The 16,560-nt window shown below is 48.1% G+C and overlaps 1 protein-coding gene across 16 annotated transcripts in view; it reads right to left on the reverse strand.

Annotated features, from left to right (window-relative positions):
* The window catches only part of CIITA (class II major histocompatibility complex transactivator), a 61,608-nt gene that overhangs the window by 24,213 nt on the left and 20,835 nt on the right, over window positions 1-16,560 (reverse strand). For 8 of the 16 annotated variants that reach the window (XM_010339371.3, XM_010339368.3, XM_039477968.2 and 5 more), the window contains exons 2-5: window positions 6,248-6,397; window positions 5,914-6,009; window positions 2,818-2,880; window positions 2,542-2,622 (exon numbers count right to left, since the gene is read on the reverse strand). In XM_010339371.3, coding sequence (XP_010337673.2) covers window positions 2,542-2,622; window positions 2,818-2,880; window positions 5,914-6,009; window positions 6,248-6,397 — 390 coding nt within the window. Of the gene's footprint in view, window positions 1-2,541; window positions 2,623-2,817; window positions 2,881-5,913; window positions 6,059-6,247; window positions 6,398-16,560 lie in introns of all 16 variants that reach the window. The other 8 variants (XM_010339372.3, XM_010339369.3, XM_039477969.2 and 5 more) reach the window with 2 other exon arrangements.

Genomic DNA, 16,560 nt, shown 5'->3' on the forward strand with positions numbered 1-16,560 from the left:
TAGCTGTGTGCCTTTGCAATACAGCTTCTCTTAACCTTTGATCTCACATCTATGAAATGGGGGTGGTGGTTCCTATATGGCAGGAGTACGTCAGAAATCAGTGAGTGAGTATCAAGCCCTCACATCAACAGATTAAAAACCCATGCGTTCCTTAGCAAGGAGTTGCTTAAACAAATGATGGTTTACCTAATGAAACACCACCTGGCATTGAAGGAGCAAGGATGCTGAAGTAACTAGGGGAAGTGTAAATCTGCAATTTACATTGGAAATGTATGTTGAAATGTACCAAAAATATAATGAATGGTGGATGGATAGAGGGATAGAGAGATGAATAGAGATGTGATAAGATGAATAGAATCCAATAGTAATTGTAGAATTAAAGTGGTACCTGAAGGGTATACAGAAGTTCATAGTATAATTTCTTCACCTTTGTTGTATCTTGAAAACTTTTTTTTTTTTTTTTTTTTTTTGAGACAGAGTCTAGCTCTGTTGCTTGTGCTGGAATGCAGTGGCTCAATTTCGGCTCACCCCAACCTCCGCCTGCCAGATTCAATAGATTGTCCTGCCTCAGTCTTCTAAGTAGCTGGGATTACAGATGTTCGCCACCATGTCTGGCTAATTTTTGTATTTTTAGTAGAGGTGGGGTTTGACCCTGCTGGCCAGGCTGGTCTCAAACTCTTGACCTCAGGTGATCCGCCTGCCTCAGCCTCCCAAAGTGCTGGGATTGCAGGCGTGAGCCATCATACCCAGCCAAAACTTTCATTAAAAAATCATGGGGGAAAATATTTATCAAATGAAAACATAAAGAAGAAAAACAGAAAGCAAGAAAACAAAGAAGGTGCTAGAGATGGGACCATGTCTTCTCCCTCAATAACATGGAATATAACCTCCCAGACACGGGAAGTGTAGAAAGCAAAATGCAGAATAGTGTAAGTAAAATGTGGCTATTTGCATGGAAAAATTAAAACAGACAAAGGAGCTGGCTTTATTTTTGACAGGGCAAAAAAGAAGTTGGTCACATACATAGGAGCAAAACTGAGGGACTATGGAACAGGAGTGGGAGGGAGATTTTTTTTCTTTCACTGAATATCCTTATTGTTGTTATCTGAGATGGAGTTTCAGTTTGTCACCCAGTCTGGGGAGCAGTGGTGTGATCTTAGCTCACTGCAACCTCTGCCTCCCAGGTTCAAGTGGTTCTCCTGCCTCAGCCTCCTGAGTAGCTGGGATTACAGGTGCCTGCCACCACACCTGGCTCATTTTTGTATTTTTTGGGTAGAGATGGGGTTTCACCATGTTGACCAGACTGGTCTTGAACTCCTGACTTCAAGTGATCCACCCCCACCTCAGCCTTCCAAAATGCTGGGATTACTGGTGTGAGCCACCATGCCCAGCCTTCACGGAATATTCTTTTCACTGTTAAAATTCTTATACCCTGTGTGCAATTCACCTGTCTAAAAAAATAAACAAATACATACAGGGCTTACACCCATAATAAGTCAGACCCATAATAAGTACTCAGTTAACTGTTATGCCCGTTTTACGGACATTTTCATTCACCAGGTATCTGCTGAGGTGCTCCTGTATACCAGGCACTGCAGTAGGTGCTGGGGAAGGAGTCATGAGCAAGAAAGATGAGGTCCCTGTCCTCACGGTGGGAGAACAGGCGTAATATGTCCAGATGGTACTGAGTGCTAAGCTGTCAGGAAAGACGCACACAAGGTGGGAATAACTGAGCTAATCTACTTGGAACGATGGTCAGAGAAGGCTTCCAAGAGGAGGTGACAGTTTAGCCAAGGCCAGAAAGATTCAGAGGAGCCAGCCATGGGAAGAACTAGGGGAGGGGCATTCCAGGTAGAGATTTCAGCAAACGCCAAGGGCCCCAGGCTTGAAAGGGCACATGGGTTACAGGAGTGGAAAGAAGCCAGTGGTGGCTCCGGTGTCATAGCTCAGAGTGGGTTTGGAGAGGGAGAAAACACCATGCAGGCCTTGTTGCATGTATTTTGTAGCCATTGGAGGATTATCAGGGCCATGAAATGATCAGATTTACATTTTAAAGCTCCTGTTTTTTTTTTTTTGTTTGTTTGTTTGTTTGTTTTGTTTTGTTTTGTTTTGTTTTGTTTGAGACAAAGTCTCACTCTTGTCCACAGGCTGGAGTGCAATGGCGTGATCTCGGCTCACTGCAACCTCCGCCTCCCAGGTTTAAGCGATTCTCCTGCCGGAGCCTCCTGAGTAGCTGGGACTATAGGCATGCGCCACCACGGCCACCTAATTTGGTATTTTTAGTAGAGATGGGGTTTCTCCATGTTGGTCAGGCTGATCTTGAACTCTTGACCTCAGGTGATCCATCCGCCTCAGCCTCCCGAAGTGCTGGAATTACAGGCATGAGCCACCGCACCCAGCCCCTCCTGTTGGCTTTTAAAGGGCCTCCCAACCGGACAGGACTTAGAGAGGAAAGTGAGTTGGAACCACAGTAGGCTTTGGAGTCAAGGAAAGGCCAGGTCTCAAGCAAGGCTGGATTGGATCAGGGAGGGGCTCACTCACGTCTTTTCTGACTTTTTTTCAGCCCAACTTCTGCCGGCGTCTCCATACTCTCACTGACTTCATCTGGTCCTATGTGCTCTACTTTGAGAAAAACCAGAGACCAACTCGCACAATCAGTGGAGGCCCAAGGTGAGCCTCTGTTGTCCCTACCTTGGGGAGAGGGGTCTGGCTGCCCATCGATGAATGGCCAGCAGGTATGAAGGCACCCCCCAAGGACCAAGGCAGGAAATTCAGGCTGAGCCAAGACCTTCCCACCCCCCACCCCAACAAACGTACTGAAAATGTCTTTGTTTGGGTCCTCCAGCTGGGAGTCCTGGAACACATACTGGTCCAGTTCCGCTGCCCAGACAAGGAAAAGCGCAGTCAACCAACAAGATCTCACTGAAGGCCTACTGTGTGCCAGGCCCTGGGTTGGGGACCCTCTGGGCTTGGCATACAGTGGGGGCTCAAGAAATGTTTGTTGAATGAATAAATGATCAAACAAATGAATGAACCCTGATGCTTCAGGGGTTCTTAATCTAATTGAAAGAGTGAGGTATGTGTCCATGAAAACTTATCCACTGCTACAAAGAAGAGCAAGGCAGAGTGGTAGAATTGCCATGGGATTTGAGTTCAAATTCCATCTCTACTCTCCACTAGCTCTACTAGCTGTGCAATCCTGGGCTAGTTACTTAAGCACTCTGGGCCCCCGTTTCCTCATCTGTGTAAGGTGAATAAATAATGCCTACTACCCATGATGAATAGAAGTTCTGCATCTAGAGCAGGAGTCCCCAAACTTTTTACACAGGGGGCCAGTTCACTGTCCCTCAGACCGTTGGAGGGCCGCCACATACTGTGCTCCTCTCACTGACCACCAATGAAAGAGGTGCCCCTTCCTGAAGTGCGGCAGGGGGCCGGATAAATGGCCTCATGGGGCCGCATGCGGCCCGTGGGCCGTAGTTTGGGGACGCCTGATCTAGAGCATCCACCACAGTAGCTAGTATACAGTAGGCACTCAATAAATAGTGCTAACTATATAAAGGTGTACATGGCTTTGAGCCCTTGGAATACAGCCATCATGACATGAGGTAAGAGAAAAAAGTGTATAGTGGGATGGGGCAATCAGGGAAGGCTTCCTGGAGGAAAGGATCCTGGAGTCAGACCTTGAAAGATGGGGCAGAGTCTGGGAGAAGGAGAATGTGGATAGCTTTCTGGGTCATAGTGACAGTGAGGAAAGCCGTTTAGAGCATGTTTAGAAAACCCTCAGAGACAGGTGATAGCGGTAGAAGTTTCGTGTTAGGGAAAGTTAGGACTTGGTTTTATGAGCAATGGGGAGCCATAGAAGGCTTCTGAGCTGAGGAATAGAATGATGGCCATAATGAAGGTGATGAAAACTAAGATGATGGTAACGATGGCGTGATAATGATGATGGTGGTTGTGGGGTAGTATCTAACATTTACTTAATGCGTACTCTGCAGATCCCTTTTCTAAATGCTTTACACATTGTAACTTATTCAGTCTTACAACTTTCCCATGATAGTGGATGTGATTTATTATCTCCAGTTTACACATTTGGAAGCTAAGGTCATATTTCAGGATGCTGCAAAAAAATACTTTCCCAGGCCTGGGCCTCACTTTCTAGAAGAAGAGAGAACATCCATAGACTTCAGGAGCAGACTTGGGTGATGCTGCCTGTTATGGTTTGAATGTTTGTCTTCAAAACTCATGTATAAATATAATCTCCTATGTGGTGGCATTGAGAGGTGGGGCCTTTAAGAGGTGATCGGGGCTCTTCCCTCATGAATGGGTTAATCTGTTCATGAATTAGTGAATAAAGAAGTTAATAAATTAATGGGTTGTCATGGGAGTAAGACTAGTGGTTTCATGAGGAGAGGAAGAGAGACTCTCACACTGAAACCTCTTGCCTCGTGATGCCCTGTACTGCCTTGGGACTCTGCAGAGTCCCCATCAGCAAGAAGGCCCTCACCAGATGCTGCCCCTACCCTTGGCCTTCTCAGCCTCCAGAACCATTAAGAAATAATTGTTCTCTTTATAAATCACTCAGTATCAGTTTGTTGTTCTAAGCAACGGAAAGGGGACTGCCTCCTCTACTTGTTTAGGTAACTTCCACTGCCTATGGAGATGCCCCTAAGAAAAAGACAAAAACCCAAATCCTAAGACATGCCCAAATCCTTAATGACTGCTTCCAGTTGTGAAGAAATGTGACTGTCCTCTGGCCCAATCACTCCTCCTTCTCCCATGTAAATTCCCAGGAAAGGAAGGAAGCAGTCAGACGGCTCTCAGTTCTGTAATTTCGGAAACATGAACGTTTGCTCCATTTTCTTCTTTTGTATGATGTTCAGTGAACTGTGCCCTGGCGAAATATTAGCCACATTTGCATCGAGCACAGGACTGCTGAATGATGCAGCCCCTGGGTTGCCAGGAAGAGCACCACTAAGAACCATTTTGCAGGCTGTTCACTGCGCAAGGGTGCCCTAGGCAACAGGGAAAATGGGGGCAGGAATCCAGCTTGCACTTTGCTAGCCAGGCAGTTACTTCCTGGTAGGGACTACATCCTCCAGAAAAAGGGCACAATTTTCTAATTCAACAGAGGCTGTGTATGAGATGGAGGTGATGCTGGTGGGAAGGGATTCTCTATCCCATTTCCCTTCCCCAGAAGACAAACCAGTAACAGCCACACCACCACCATCTCTCCCCAAGAGTTCTGCCCTTGTGTGAAAGCTGCACATTAGCTTCTCTGCTTAAGCCTTAGCAAACCTTCCAACCCCAGACACTTTCTTTTTTGTAGTTGAAAATGGAGACTTTGAAATGATAAAGATCTAGGTTAGAATTTCAGATCTGCACGTTACTCTCTCTGATGCAACCTTGGCTAGGTTGTTTCACCTCTCTAAACCTCAATTTCCTCATTTGTAAAAGACAGAAACTAATAATATGCATTTCCTTTGTTGTTGTAAGGATTCCAGATGATAATGTATGGACAGCAATGAACATACTATGAGTATCCAGTAAATGCTAGTTATTACAAATACTAGAGTCGCTTGGCTAAGGAGCTGGGGGGGAAAGGGGAAAAAGCTGTATGGTGTGGGCTTTGTAGAAAGGATGGACAGAAGAGCAAGAAACAGAAATGGGTGTAGAAATGGAGGTGGAGAATATATACATGAGATTTTGTTTGCCTGGTGGTCACTAGTGAAGGGGGCTATTTCCCCCACTGGCCTCCATCTCCCGCCTCTTCCACTCATTACTCTGAATCTTTCTTGCCATGATTTCCACGGGAAGGGCCTGCCGTGGCTCATGATGAATGGGTGAGATTGACAAGTGATAGCAAAGAACCCTTTCCCTTGACTATTCTTTTCTGGGCTCACGTTTCCTCACCGATGCTGGCATAAGCCTCCCTGGTCTCTTCATCCCCTTCCATGTCACGCCACAGCCGGCTGAACTGGTCACAGTTGATGGTGTCCATGTCAGTTTCTGGGAGGAAAAGTCCCTTGGATGAAGCAGGAAATTTCTGGGAAGAGGGCTGGTGGGGAAGGAGGGAGAGGCAGGGTAGGGCTGGCAGATCGACCTCATCTTCAGCAAGAGGTCCACAGATGCGAGAGCTGTCCTTGGTGCTGACGAGAGCACAGGGGTGGGAACTTCCCGATTGCCATCTCTACAGCAAGCTGAGGGGTGGGGAATACAGGGAGAGGCCAGAGGGAATAGGGCCCACCTGAGTGAAGCTCAGTCTCTTCTTCTCCAGCCAGGTCCATTGGGTCATGTAACTGGTAGAGGTGCAGGGGGTCAGCATTGCTGTTGAGAAGTTCCAGGTAGCTGCTGCCTTCTAGGGGTCCCAACTCCATGGTGGCACACTGTGTGCTGCCTGGGAGGGAAGACATGCTCAGTCAGCTCCCAGGGTGCTGGAAAGAGGCAGAAGATTGACACCTACAAAAACTCGCAGCTGGTGAAGGCTGCGGATGCCAGGAGTGAATAAAAGTGCTTGTTCAGCACTTCCTACATGCTCAGGGTGGTGGATAGAGGAAGCCACATTCCTTTCCTCCAAGGAACTTAGAACCACATGAGAAGATACCAGGAGGTAGAAAAGGGAACTGGGAAGTGTGGATTCCATCAATCTCACATCAGAGAATCAGGAGACCTGTCCCACATTTGGCACTGCCATGAATGGTAACAGCTAAGATTTATAAAGTACTTACTATATGCCAGGCATGAGCTGGCACATTTGATCCTCATATCAGCAGCCATGTAAGGAAGGTACTGTTGTTATCCTCACTTTGCATATGAGAAAACAGTGGCTCAGAGAGGTGAAGTGATTTATGTAAGGAAACCCATGTCCAGCTGGAACCAGGATTTGAATCCAGACAGTCCAGCTAAAGGCCCTGCATTGAACTGCAGTGCCCTACTGCCTTGGGTGGCCTTGAGTGAATCTCTTCTCTTTTCTGTGCCTCAGTTTCCTAATATGTAAACTGAAGGAGTCTGAGCAGATTCTAAGATTTCTTCATCATCATTTGTTGAAGGGCATATTAAATACTTTTGATGCTATTTAGTTTAATCTTTAAACAATCCCAGATGTAGATACCTCAAATACCCTGACATGATCATTACACATTCTATGCATGTAATAAATACTCACACATACCCCATAAATATGTAAATTATGTATTAATAAAAGGAAACAAAAACCCCAGATATAGCTACACAAAAACATGTACACGAATGTTCATAGAAGCATAACTCATAATAGCCAAAATATGAAAACAATCCGAATATCCATCAAAAAATGAATGGATAAACAAAATATTGCTTATTTATGCAATAAAATATTCCACCATTAAATGGAGAAAGCATTGATACATGCTACAATGTGGATGAAACTTAAAAAAATGCCAAGTGAAGAAGCCAGACACAAAGGGTCACATATTGTATGATTCTATTTATTTGAAATGTCCAGAACTGGCAAATCCATAGAGACAAAAAGTAGAAGGGGTGGGGCATGGTGGCTCATGCCTGAAATCCCAGCACTTTGGGAGGCTGAGACAGTGAACCCAGGTATTTAAGACCAGTCTGGGCAACATAGCAAGATCCTATCTCTATTATGATTTTTTTTTTTAAAGGAAGCATATTAGTGGTTGCCTAGGGCATGGCAGAGAGCAGTTTTGGAAGAAAACAGGGAACAACTGCTGATGAGCATGGAGTTGGGGGGTGATGAAATGTTCTAAAATTGGCTGTGAGAATGGTTGCACAACTCTGTGAATATTTCAAAAAGATCATTGAACTGCATTTTTCTTTTCGAGACGGAGTCTCTGTCACCCAGGCTGGAGTACAGTGGTGTGATCTTGGCTCACTGCAACCTCTGCCTCCCAGGTTCAAGCGATTCTCTTGCCTTAGCCTCCTGAGTAGCTGGGACTACAGGTGCCTACCATTATGCCTAGCTAATTTTTGTATTTTTAGTAGAAATAGGGTTTTGCCATGTTGGCCAGGCTGGTCTCGAACTCCTGACCTTAGGTGATCCTCCCATTTCAGCACTCCCAAAGTGCTGGGATTTACAGATGTGAGCAACTGCACCCAGGCCCTTAATTCTATCTGCAAAGACCCATTTTCCGAATAAAGTCACACTGACAGGTTCCAGGGATTTGATATGGACGTATCTTTTGGGGGGTCCACCTTTCAACACACCATGCATGACATGCAGATGAAGGCCAGAAGGAAACAAAAGGAGCTTCCTGGAGGAAGTAAGAGGAGAGCTGGCCCTGATGCTGGATGACCCTGGGGAGCCTGCCACTGCCCTATCCTGGGCCCAGAAGAGAGTGAATTGAAGGTTAAGCTCATGAGAAAACACACATGCAACTTGCCACCCCATTCCAGAGACTCCTTTTCCTTTTCTTTTTTGGTGGTGGTGGTTGTTGTTGTTGTTGTTGTTGTTGTTGTTTTGAGACAGTGTCTCACTCTGTCACCCAGGCTGGAGTGCAGCAGTGCAATCTCAGCTCACTGCAACCTCCACCTCCCAGGTTCCAGCGATTCTCCTGCCTCCACCTTCCGAGTAGCTGGGATTACAGGTGCCCGCCACCACGCCCGGCCCAGAGACTCATTTTCTTGCCCCTATCCACAGCTCTCACTGCCGATTGAGGGGCTCAGCACAGACCCCGGAGGTCACAGAGGATATCTTTCCAGCCTAACCTGGGGCATTGACAGGGGCTGCTTGTTCATGACAGCTGAGTAGGGGCTGCAGGAACCCAAACATAACCGGCTTGCAGCAAGGTCCCAGCCAGCCGTGACTGGAGGAAGCAGAACTGAAAGATGGGGCCACCACCCTTTTCCTGGAGCAGGGCCAAGGCTGGGAGATGGGGGGTGGGGTGGGACGCTCCACCCCTCCCAGCACCTTGTTCTGGGACACAGGCACACAACTGACTGTTCTCTCAGAGCAGTGAGAGAAGACTCCCTTGCCCCCATTCCTGCCTGCTGCCCGCCTCCCATTCCACCCGTGGTCTTTATGGAGAACCTACCTGGCAGCAATCTGCCTCCTCTTTGAGGTAGTGTGATCTCCTGACAAGAGCTCCAGACTGACCCTAGTAACTCTGTGAATGAGTTGTGTAACTTCAGACTTTGGGCAAGTTACCCTGGTATCAGGTCTGCCAGGGACCTTTAAGCTTGATCTCTTTCCTTCACTCTACAGATGACAAGACTGAGACCCTGGGAAGGACATGACTTCCACAAGACCCCATGGCCTGTCATGGCCGACCTTGCCCCTGCTCTCCCCTGCCCCTCCCGCAAGACTCCCAGGCTGGCGCTGTTTCCTCCCAATCAAAATGTACCCAATAAAATGATCCCCCTTGTCCTATCTGGGCCCAAGCATGGAGACGCAGGCCATATCACAGATGGGAAATGGGAGGAGGGACTGCAGGGAGGAGCCTGGGGACATTTAGCCCACCCTCACTTATTGACAATCTCTTCTTCAAGCTCTAAATGACATTGCCGTGTGATTAAGCCTGCAGTCAGAGAAACACACTGAGAAGGGAAAGAAGGCAAGTATCGTGAGCTTTAGGGTGAAATTGACCAACTGTGAAACTACCCTTACCTACCGATGCACTGCAACATGGGCAAGTTCATTTTTTAAACCACTTGGAGCCTCAGTTGCCTCATCTGTAAAATGGGAATAATGATGATTGACAACTCATAAGAATTAGGGGAATTAAGTCGCATGGAGCCCTTAGAAAGGGGACTGGTGATCAGTAAGCGCTGAATGAAGAGTAGCTCAAGGCAGCACAAAAATTCTGCATGGTGAGGACAATATCTGTGATGGCCATCATTATTATTAGTTCGCTTCCTACCTCTGTGAGAATGACAAAGGGACCGTTTCCCTTCCATTTCTTCCTAGGTCAAACTTTGTGAAGCCAAGTTTTCTGTTCTTTTGCATAAGGAGACCCACAGACTTCATAGGAAGAAGAAAGCCCTCTGCAGGCTGGGCATGGTGGCTCACATCTGTAGAAACGCCAGCACTTTGGGAGTCTGAGGCAGGAGAATCACTTGAGTGCAGGAATTTGAGACCAGCCTGGACAACATGGCGAAACCCTATCTCTACAAATAACACAAAAATTAGCTGGCTGTGGTGGCACATGCCTGTAATTCCAATTACTTGGGAGACTAAGGTGGAAGGATCACTTGAGCCCAAGAGGTCGAGGCTGCACTCCAGCCTGGGTAATAGAGCCAGACTGTGTCAAAAAAACAAAAACAAAAACCACAGCCTACAGCACAGCCAGCTTGGATGATCTGGCCACACACCCCATCACCACCACAGAGAAGTTGCCTGGGCAGAAAGTCACCAGAGGGCCTAAGATCTGTGTCACTGGCTCAACCTGTACAAGAGGAAACCCACTCCTGGAAGTCCCCAATACACATTTCGGCACCCCTCTTCCTGCTTCCTTAAGACTGAAGGAATTACTCCCTGTACCTTAAGTACTTCCTCTTGGGTGAGCAGGATTTGCAGCTCACAATGGACTTCCGCCTCTCTCCCCGTCTGAGTTCCCACAGAGCTCTGAGTGTTACGCCCATTTCACCTTGGAGAAGGTTCACATACCGCAGTGAAATGGCTTGTTCAAGGTGACATGGTTTAGCAGCTTGAGTCTAATCCTGGCTGTGATGTCTTAGCCAAGTCGCTTGATCTCTCTGAGCATCAGTTTCCCCAACATTAGATCTGGAGAATGAAGATTGCCTTGCAGCTCAGCACTTTGGGAGGCTGAGGCAGGGGGATCACTTGAGGTCAGGAGATCAACACCAGCTTGGGCAACATAATGAAATCCCATCTCTACTAAAAATACAAAAATTAGCTGGGCATGGTGGTATGTTCCTGTAATCCCAGCTACTTGGGAGGCTGAGGCAGGAGAATCGCTTGAACCTGGGAGGCGGAGGCTGCAGTGAGCCAAGATCATGCCACTGCACTCCAGCCTGGGTGACGGAGTGAGACAGCATCTCAGACAAACAAAGAAAACGATTGCCCTACAGGATCATCCGAAGGCCAAGGGGACTTCTGTGTGGCGTGCCAGCTACGTAAGAAGCCCACAGTCAAAGGAAGCTCATTACATTAGGGGGTGTCAAAGCTAAGACTCAGGCCCGAGACTCTAGGTTTCCCCACAACACCATAGCTACCTCCCAGCCATACCAAGATCTACTTGGATCTTGGCCTGGGACCTTCCTCTATCCCCAGAGCCAGGTTTCCTATGCCTATAGATGCTCAGGAGGTGCTTCAAAGGCCCCTTCATTGCACTCCTCCAACCCACAATACCAGAGGAGGGTAGAGTAAAAAGATGGCCCTGGTCATCCTATGGCAAGAGAGAGAGAGCCCTTCAGCTACGCCCCAGCCCGTGGAGGGCAGGGACTGCATCCCTCTAGCTTACCTCCTCCCAGCTCTCAGCATGCTTCTGCACATGGCAGGCTCTCTCCATCCCCAGCAATGATACTGAACTAGAATTCGCAGTGCCCAGCAAGTGCCGGGCAGCAAATGACATGACTTACAGACATTATCACATTTGGTCGAACTTACACATCAGCTATTTGTACTCCTATTTTTTTCAGACAAAGGCTCAGAGAGATGAGTGAGCTGAGATTTGAACCAAACTACCCATCTCCAAAGCCTCAGCCCACTCCATAGCCTTTTTGAATTACTGTTGGTCCCCCCACCCCCGCCGCCACCCTGGGGAGGTGCCCTCACTCAGGGAGGGGAGGCGTAGTGGCAAGACAATTTCTCCTTTTGAGCAGCCACCTGGGGGCAGGGCAGAGATGCGGTCTGTGTCTTTTGGTAAACGGGAAGTATTTTTAGAAGGTCCTCTTTGAAACTGTGTTTCCGCCGGGGCCATCACCTTCCACATCTAACTTGAGAAAATTGTTCCTCATCTTTTGGCCACCAAAAGTCCTCTTTGGGGTTTATTTTCATCCCCACTTCACACTGCCTGCAGGACTTGAAAGACCAAGTATTAATACTAAACAGGTATCTGACATAACAATTCATTTCTCTCTCCCCTGAGGAAAATCAAGGGTTGCGGGCGTGTTCTAACTCAGACCGAAGCAACCTGAAATCAGCAGATGTAGCTCTTCTGTGTGCCGCACGATGCTGCATCTCAGCTGGTGGGAAATGACTGGGAGCTCTGATGGTTAGCTTCGGGGTGAAATTTGCCGACTTTGAGACTATCCCTGCCAACCAACACTACAATCTGAGCAAGCTTTTTTTTTTTTTGAGACATAGTCTTGCTCTGTCACCAAGCCTGGAGTACAATGGTGCAATCTCAGCTTACTGCAAACTCCACCTCCCATGTTCAAGCAATTCTCCTGCCTCAGCCTCCCAAGTAACTGCGATTACAGGTGCCCACCATTACACCTGGCTAATTTTTGTATTTTTAGTAGAGATGCGGTTCCACCATGTTGTCCAGGCTGGTCTTGAACTCCCGACCTCAGATGATCCCCCACCTCGGCCTCTCAAAGTGTTGGGATTATAGGCGTGAGCCACCATGCCCGGCCACAAGTTCATTTCTTAAACCACTTGGAGCCTCAGTTTCCTCATCTGTAAAATGGGAATAATGATAATTGGTATCTCATAAGGATAAGGGGAGTTAAGTCGCATGGAGCCCTTAGAAAAGGGACTAGTGATCAGTAAGTGCTGAATGACAAATAGCTTACAGCAGCACAAAACTTCTGCATGGTGAGGACAATATGTGTGATGGCCATCATTATTATTAGTTGCTTCTTACCTCTGTGAGAGTGACAAGGGAAGAGTTCTCCGTGTCTGGGGCTGTGCTGGATACTTTGCATTGACTATTCTCTTTCAACCGCTAATGGCAACTCTGGGAGATTGGTATGATTATACCCATTTTACAGATGCAGCCTCTGAGATCACATCCAGTTCATTAAATGCTTTCTTCCCAGAGGAGGGGAGTCTATCTTTGAGGGTATAAGGAGGCACTGCAAGGGAGAAGGAGGCTCTTTTGCTACCCCTAAAAGCCTCCAGCACTGCTCTGAACTATGATTAAAGAGCACGAGAAGGAGGCTGGGGGTGGAGGCTCATGCCTATAATCCCAGGACTTTGGGAGGCCGAGGTGGGCAGATTACTTGAGGTCAGGAGCTCAAGACCAGCCTACCAATATGGTGAAACCTCATCTCTACAAAAATAAAAAATTAGCTGGGCATGGTGGCAGGCTCCTGTAATCCCAGCTACTTGGGAGGCTAAGGCAGGAGAATCGCTTGAACCCGGGAGGCGGAGGTTGCAGTGAGCCAAGATTGCACCTGTAATTCCAGCTACTCAGGAGGCTGAGGCAGGAAAATTGCTTGAACCTGGGAGGTGGAGGATGCAGTGAGCCAAGATCACACCATGTACTCCAGCCTAGGTGACAGAGTGAGACTCTGTCTCAAAAAAAAAAAAAAAAAGAGAGAGAGAGAAGACATTTCCCTAGTCTTGACGATGAACTTCTCCTCCTAAGGAGTAATTGGAAGACCTCTGACCTGTGTGCCTAGAGACATGGTTTGAGTTTCTGCTCTGCCTTTGATCCTGAGTACATTACCTTAGCCCTCTGAGCTTCCATTTCAGTGAGTGTGGGAGCCCCTCCAGTTGGGTGGTTTTGAGATTCTGATTCCTCATTGTCTGGCAGCCTTTTCTCCTTTGCTTTCCCCCCGACCATACCATCCTGCTCTCCAACCTCATGACAAGCAGCTTCCGGGGGCCAGATGGTGGTGGGAAGCCAGGAGCCTAGGTAGGAATGCCTATCTACCATGACCAGACCCCAAACAGCTTCTTTGCAGGTGTAATAGTTCACATGAGTTCCCCTTTTCCTCATGCACCTTGTAGTCTTCCAGATAAACTCTAAGAAACAGGTCTCACTTTTCCCCTGTAAAGCCGTAAAACAATAATTTGCTGAGCACCCCATAAGAAAGTCACTGAGCTCAGTTCCTTAGGGGCCCCAAAGAAGTTTACCACACAATCCCTGCCAAGAGGCTTGCAATGTAGACCCAGATGACATTTTAGGGGAGAGATACTACCCTATAATACTGTCACCTTTCCGTCTGAGCTGGCACCAGAGCTGGGAAGGTGCACTCAACACCCCAGATGCTGCAACTTCAGTGCTTCCTGATCCTCCTCTGTGTAGAACTGGCCTGCTTGGGTACCCAGGGCCAGTCCCCTCCAACACCCTCTGTAGAAGAGAACCTCCTTGTGCACCTCAATTCCATTGCAGGACAGGACAGAATTGAATCCTGCCTCCCCCTGCCCGTTCACCCGTCCCTCCCAAGCTATCATCTTTCCAGCAGGTCAGAGCTAGAGGGGACCTTCGAGGAGGCTTCAAGCCAAGGGTGGTGGCTCACACCTGCAATCCCAGCACTTTGGGAGGCTGAGGCAGGCGGATCACCTGAGGTCAGGAGTTCAAGACCAGCCTGGCTGACACAGTGAAACCGTATCTCTACTAAAAATATCAAAATCAGCTGGTGTGGTGGCATGCACCTGTAATCCCAGCTACATGGGAGGTTGAGGCAGGAGAATCACTTGAACCTGGGAGGTGGAGGTCACAGAGTCAAGATCAAGTGCAGTCTGGGTGACAGAGCGAGACTCTGTCTCAGTAGAAACTGGATGAGCTCTGTAAGAGCTCCAGATCTTCCAGATGAGCAGAGTGACACACATCCACCTTAAAAAGCAACACATGGCTGGGATTGCAGGTGTGCACCACCATGCCAAGCTAATTTTTGTTTTTAGTAGAGACGAGGTTTTGCCATGTTGGCCAGGATGGTCTTGAACTCCTGACCTCAGGTGATCCATCTGCCTCGGCCTCCCAAACTTCTGGGATTACAGGTATGAGCCACGGCACTCAGTGGAAAACATTTTATAAGAGCACACACAAACAGAAGAATACACCTGAAATGCATTAGAATGGGTACCCAGAACAGGAAGTATGGACATTAATGAAGAGCGATCCCTCAGGTGAACCAAAGATCATAGTGTACTATGCACTGGGGTGGGCTATGCAGTTAATCAAAGGTTTAAAGACCCAAGAGTTGAAAAGAAACAGGAGGGTTCATGGGGTGGCTTCGGTACCTCTGTGGTTCACTAACCACACGGCCTGCACAGAGCCTGGAACCTAGAGATGCTCACAGAAAACAAACCTCTGCTCTTGCCACCCTATAGGCTGTCTGGGGATGGCTTGACTTGTGCCCAAGAGCCCACAGTCCTGGGGAAGAGATAAGAATATGCTGGACATGAGCAGGATGGGGGAGGAGATGGATGTAGAGGAGGAAGCCCCTTACTCTTCAGCCTGCTGTTTGCCAACCAAGTGTAGGTATCCCAGGAAAATGAGACAGAGAGAGTACTTAGAGAAACGACTGGTCTCACTCAAGACTTTCACTTCCGGGAGTGGCATGAGGAGGTCATAGGAGACGGAGAGGAAACTGAGGCATGTAGCAACACTCCGGGGCTTATGGGCCTGGAAAAGATGCAGGATCTGATCATTGGTCCTCAAGGCAGGGAGACTGGAAGACATGTGTGTATGTGTGTACATGCGTGTGTGGGCATGTATATGTGTGTAATGGGGGAAGGAGGTCAGATGAGCTTCATGTCAGGAGAGGTCTGGAAATACTGCTATTGGTTGGGTTTGAATCCCCTCTCTGACCTGCAGGCTTCTCACATGTGCTACGGGGGCTTGGCTTCAAAATCAAAAGTTGAGTCTGGTCGGTAGGCCTACTTGTTTTGTTTCCTAAGCCAATGTGTGTGTGTGTGTATGTGTGTGTGTGTGTGTGTGTGTGTGTGAATCACCACCACACACAATTGTTACCAGAGACCCCACTACTCCCTATTGCCTTTGGCCTGGACACATTTCACATCATTATGTGCCCTTTGGCACTGAGATTTGTGACCTTTGGAGGGGCTTGGAGGCGCTCGCAGGTCCCTTCTAGCTCTGACCTGCTGGAAAGATGATGGCTTGGGAGGGATGGGTGATTGGGGCGGGGAGAAGCAGGATTCAATTCTGTCCTGTCCTGCAATGGAATTGAGGTGCACAGGAGGGTCTTGTTCTACAGGGGGTTTTTGGGGGGCTGGCCCTGGGTGCCCTAACAGGCCACTTCCACACAGAGGAGGAGCAGAAAGCACTGAGGTTGCAGCATCTGGGGTGTTGGGTGCACCTTCCCAGCTCTGGTGCCAGCTCAGACGGAAAGGTGATTAAGAGGAAAGCTGTCTGAGCTCATGCCTGTAATCCCACCACTTTGAGAGGCAGAGGCGGGAGAATGACTTGAGACCAGGAGTTTGATACCAGCCTGGGCAACATGGTGAAACCCCATCTATTCAGAAATGAAAGAAAAATGAGCTGAATGTGGTGGAGTGCCCTTGTAGTCTTGGCGACTTGGGAAGCTGAGGCAGGAAGATGGCTTGAGCTCAGGAGCTCGAAGCTGCAGTGAGCAATGATTGTACCGCTGTACTCCAGCCTGGGCAACAGAGTGAGACCCTGTCTCATAAATGAATGAATAAATGGATGAATGAATGAATGGTAAGCTCTCTGGGAATTGCAG

Source organism: Saimiri boliviensis, chromosome 12 (genome assembly GCF_048565385.1).
Source record: "Saimiri boliviensis isolate mSaiBol1 chromosome 12, mSaiBol1.pri, whole genome shotgun sequence".
NCBI lineage: Eukaryota > Metazoa > Chordata > Mammalia > Primates > Cebidae > Saimiri > Saimiri boliviensis.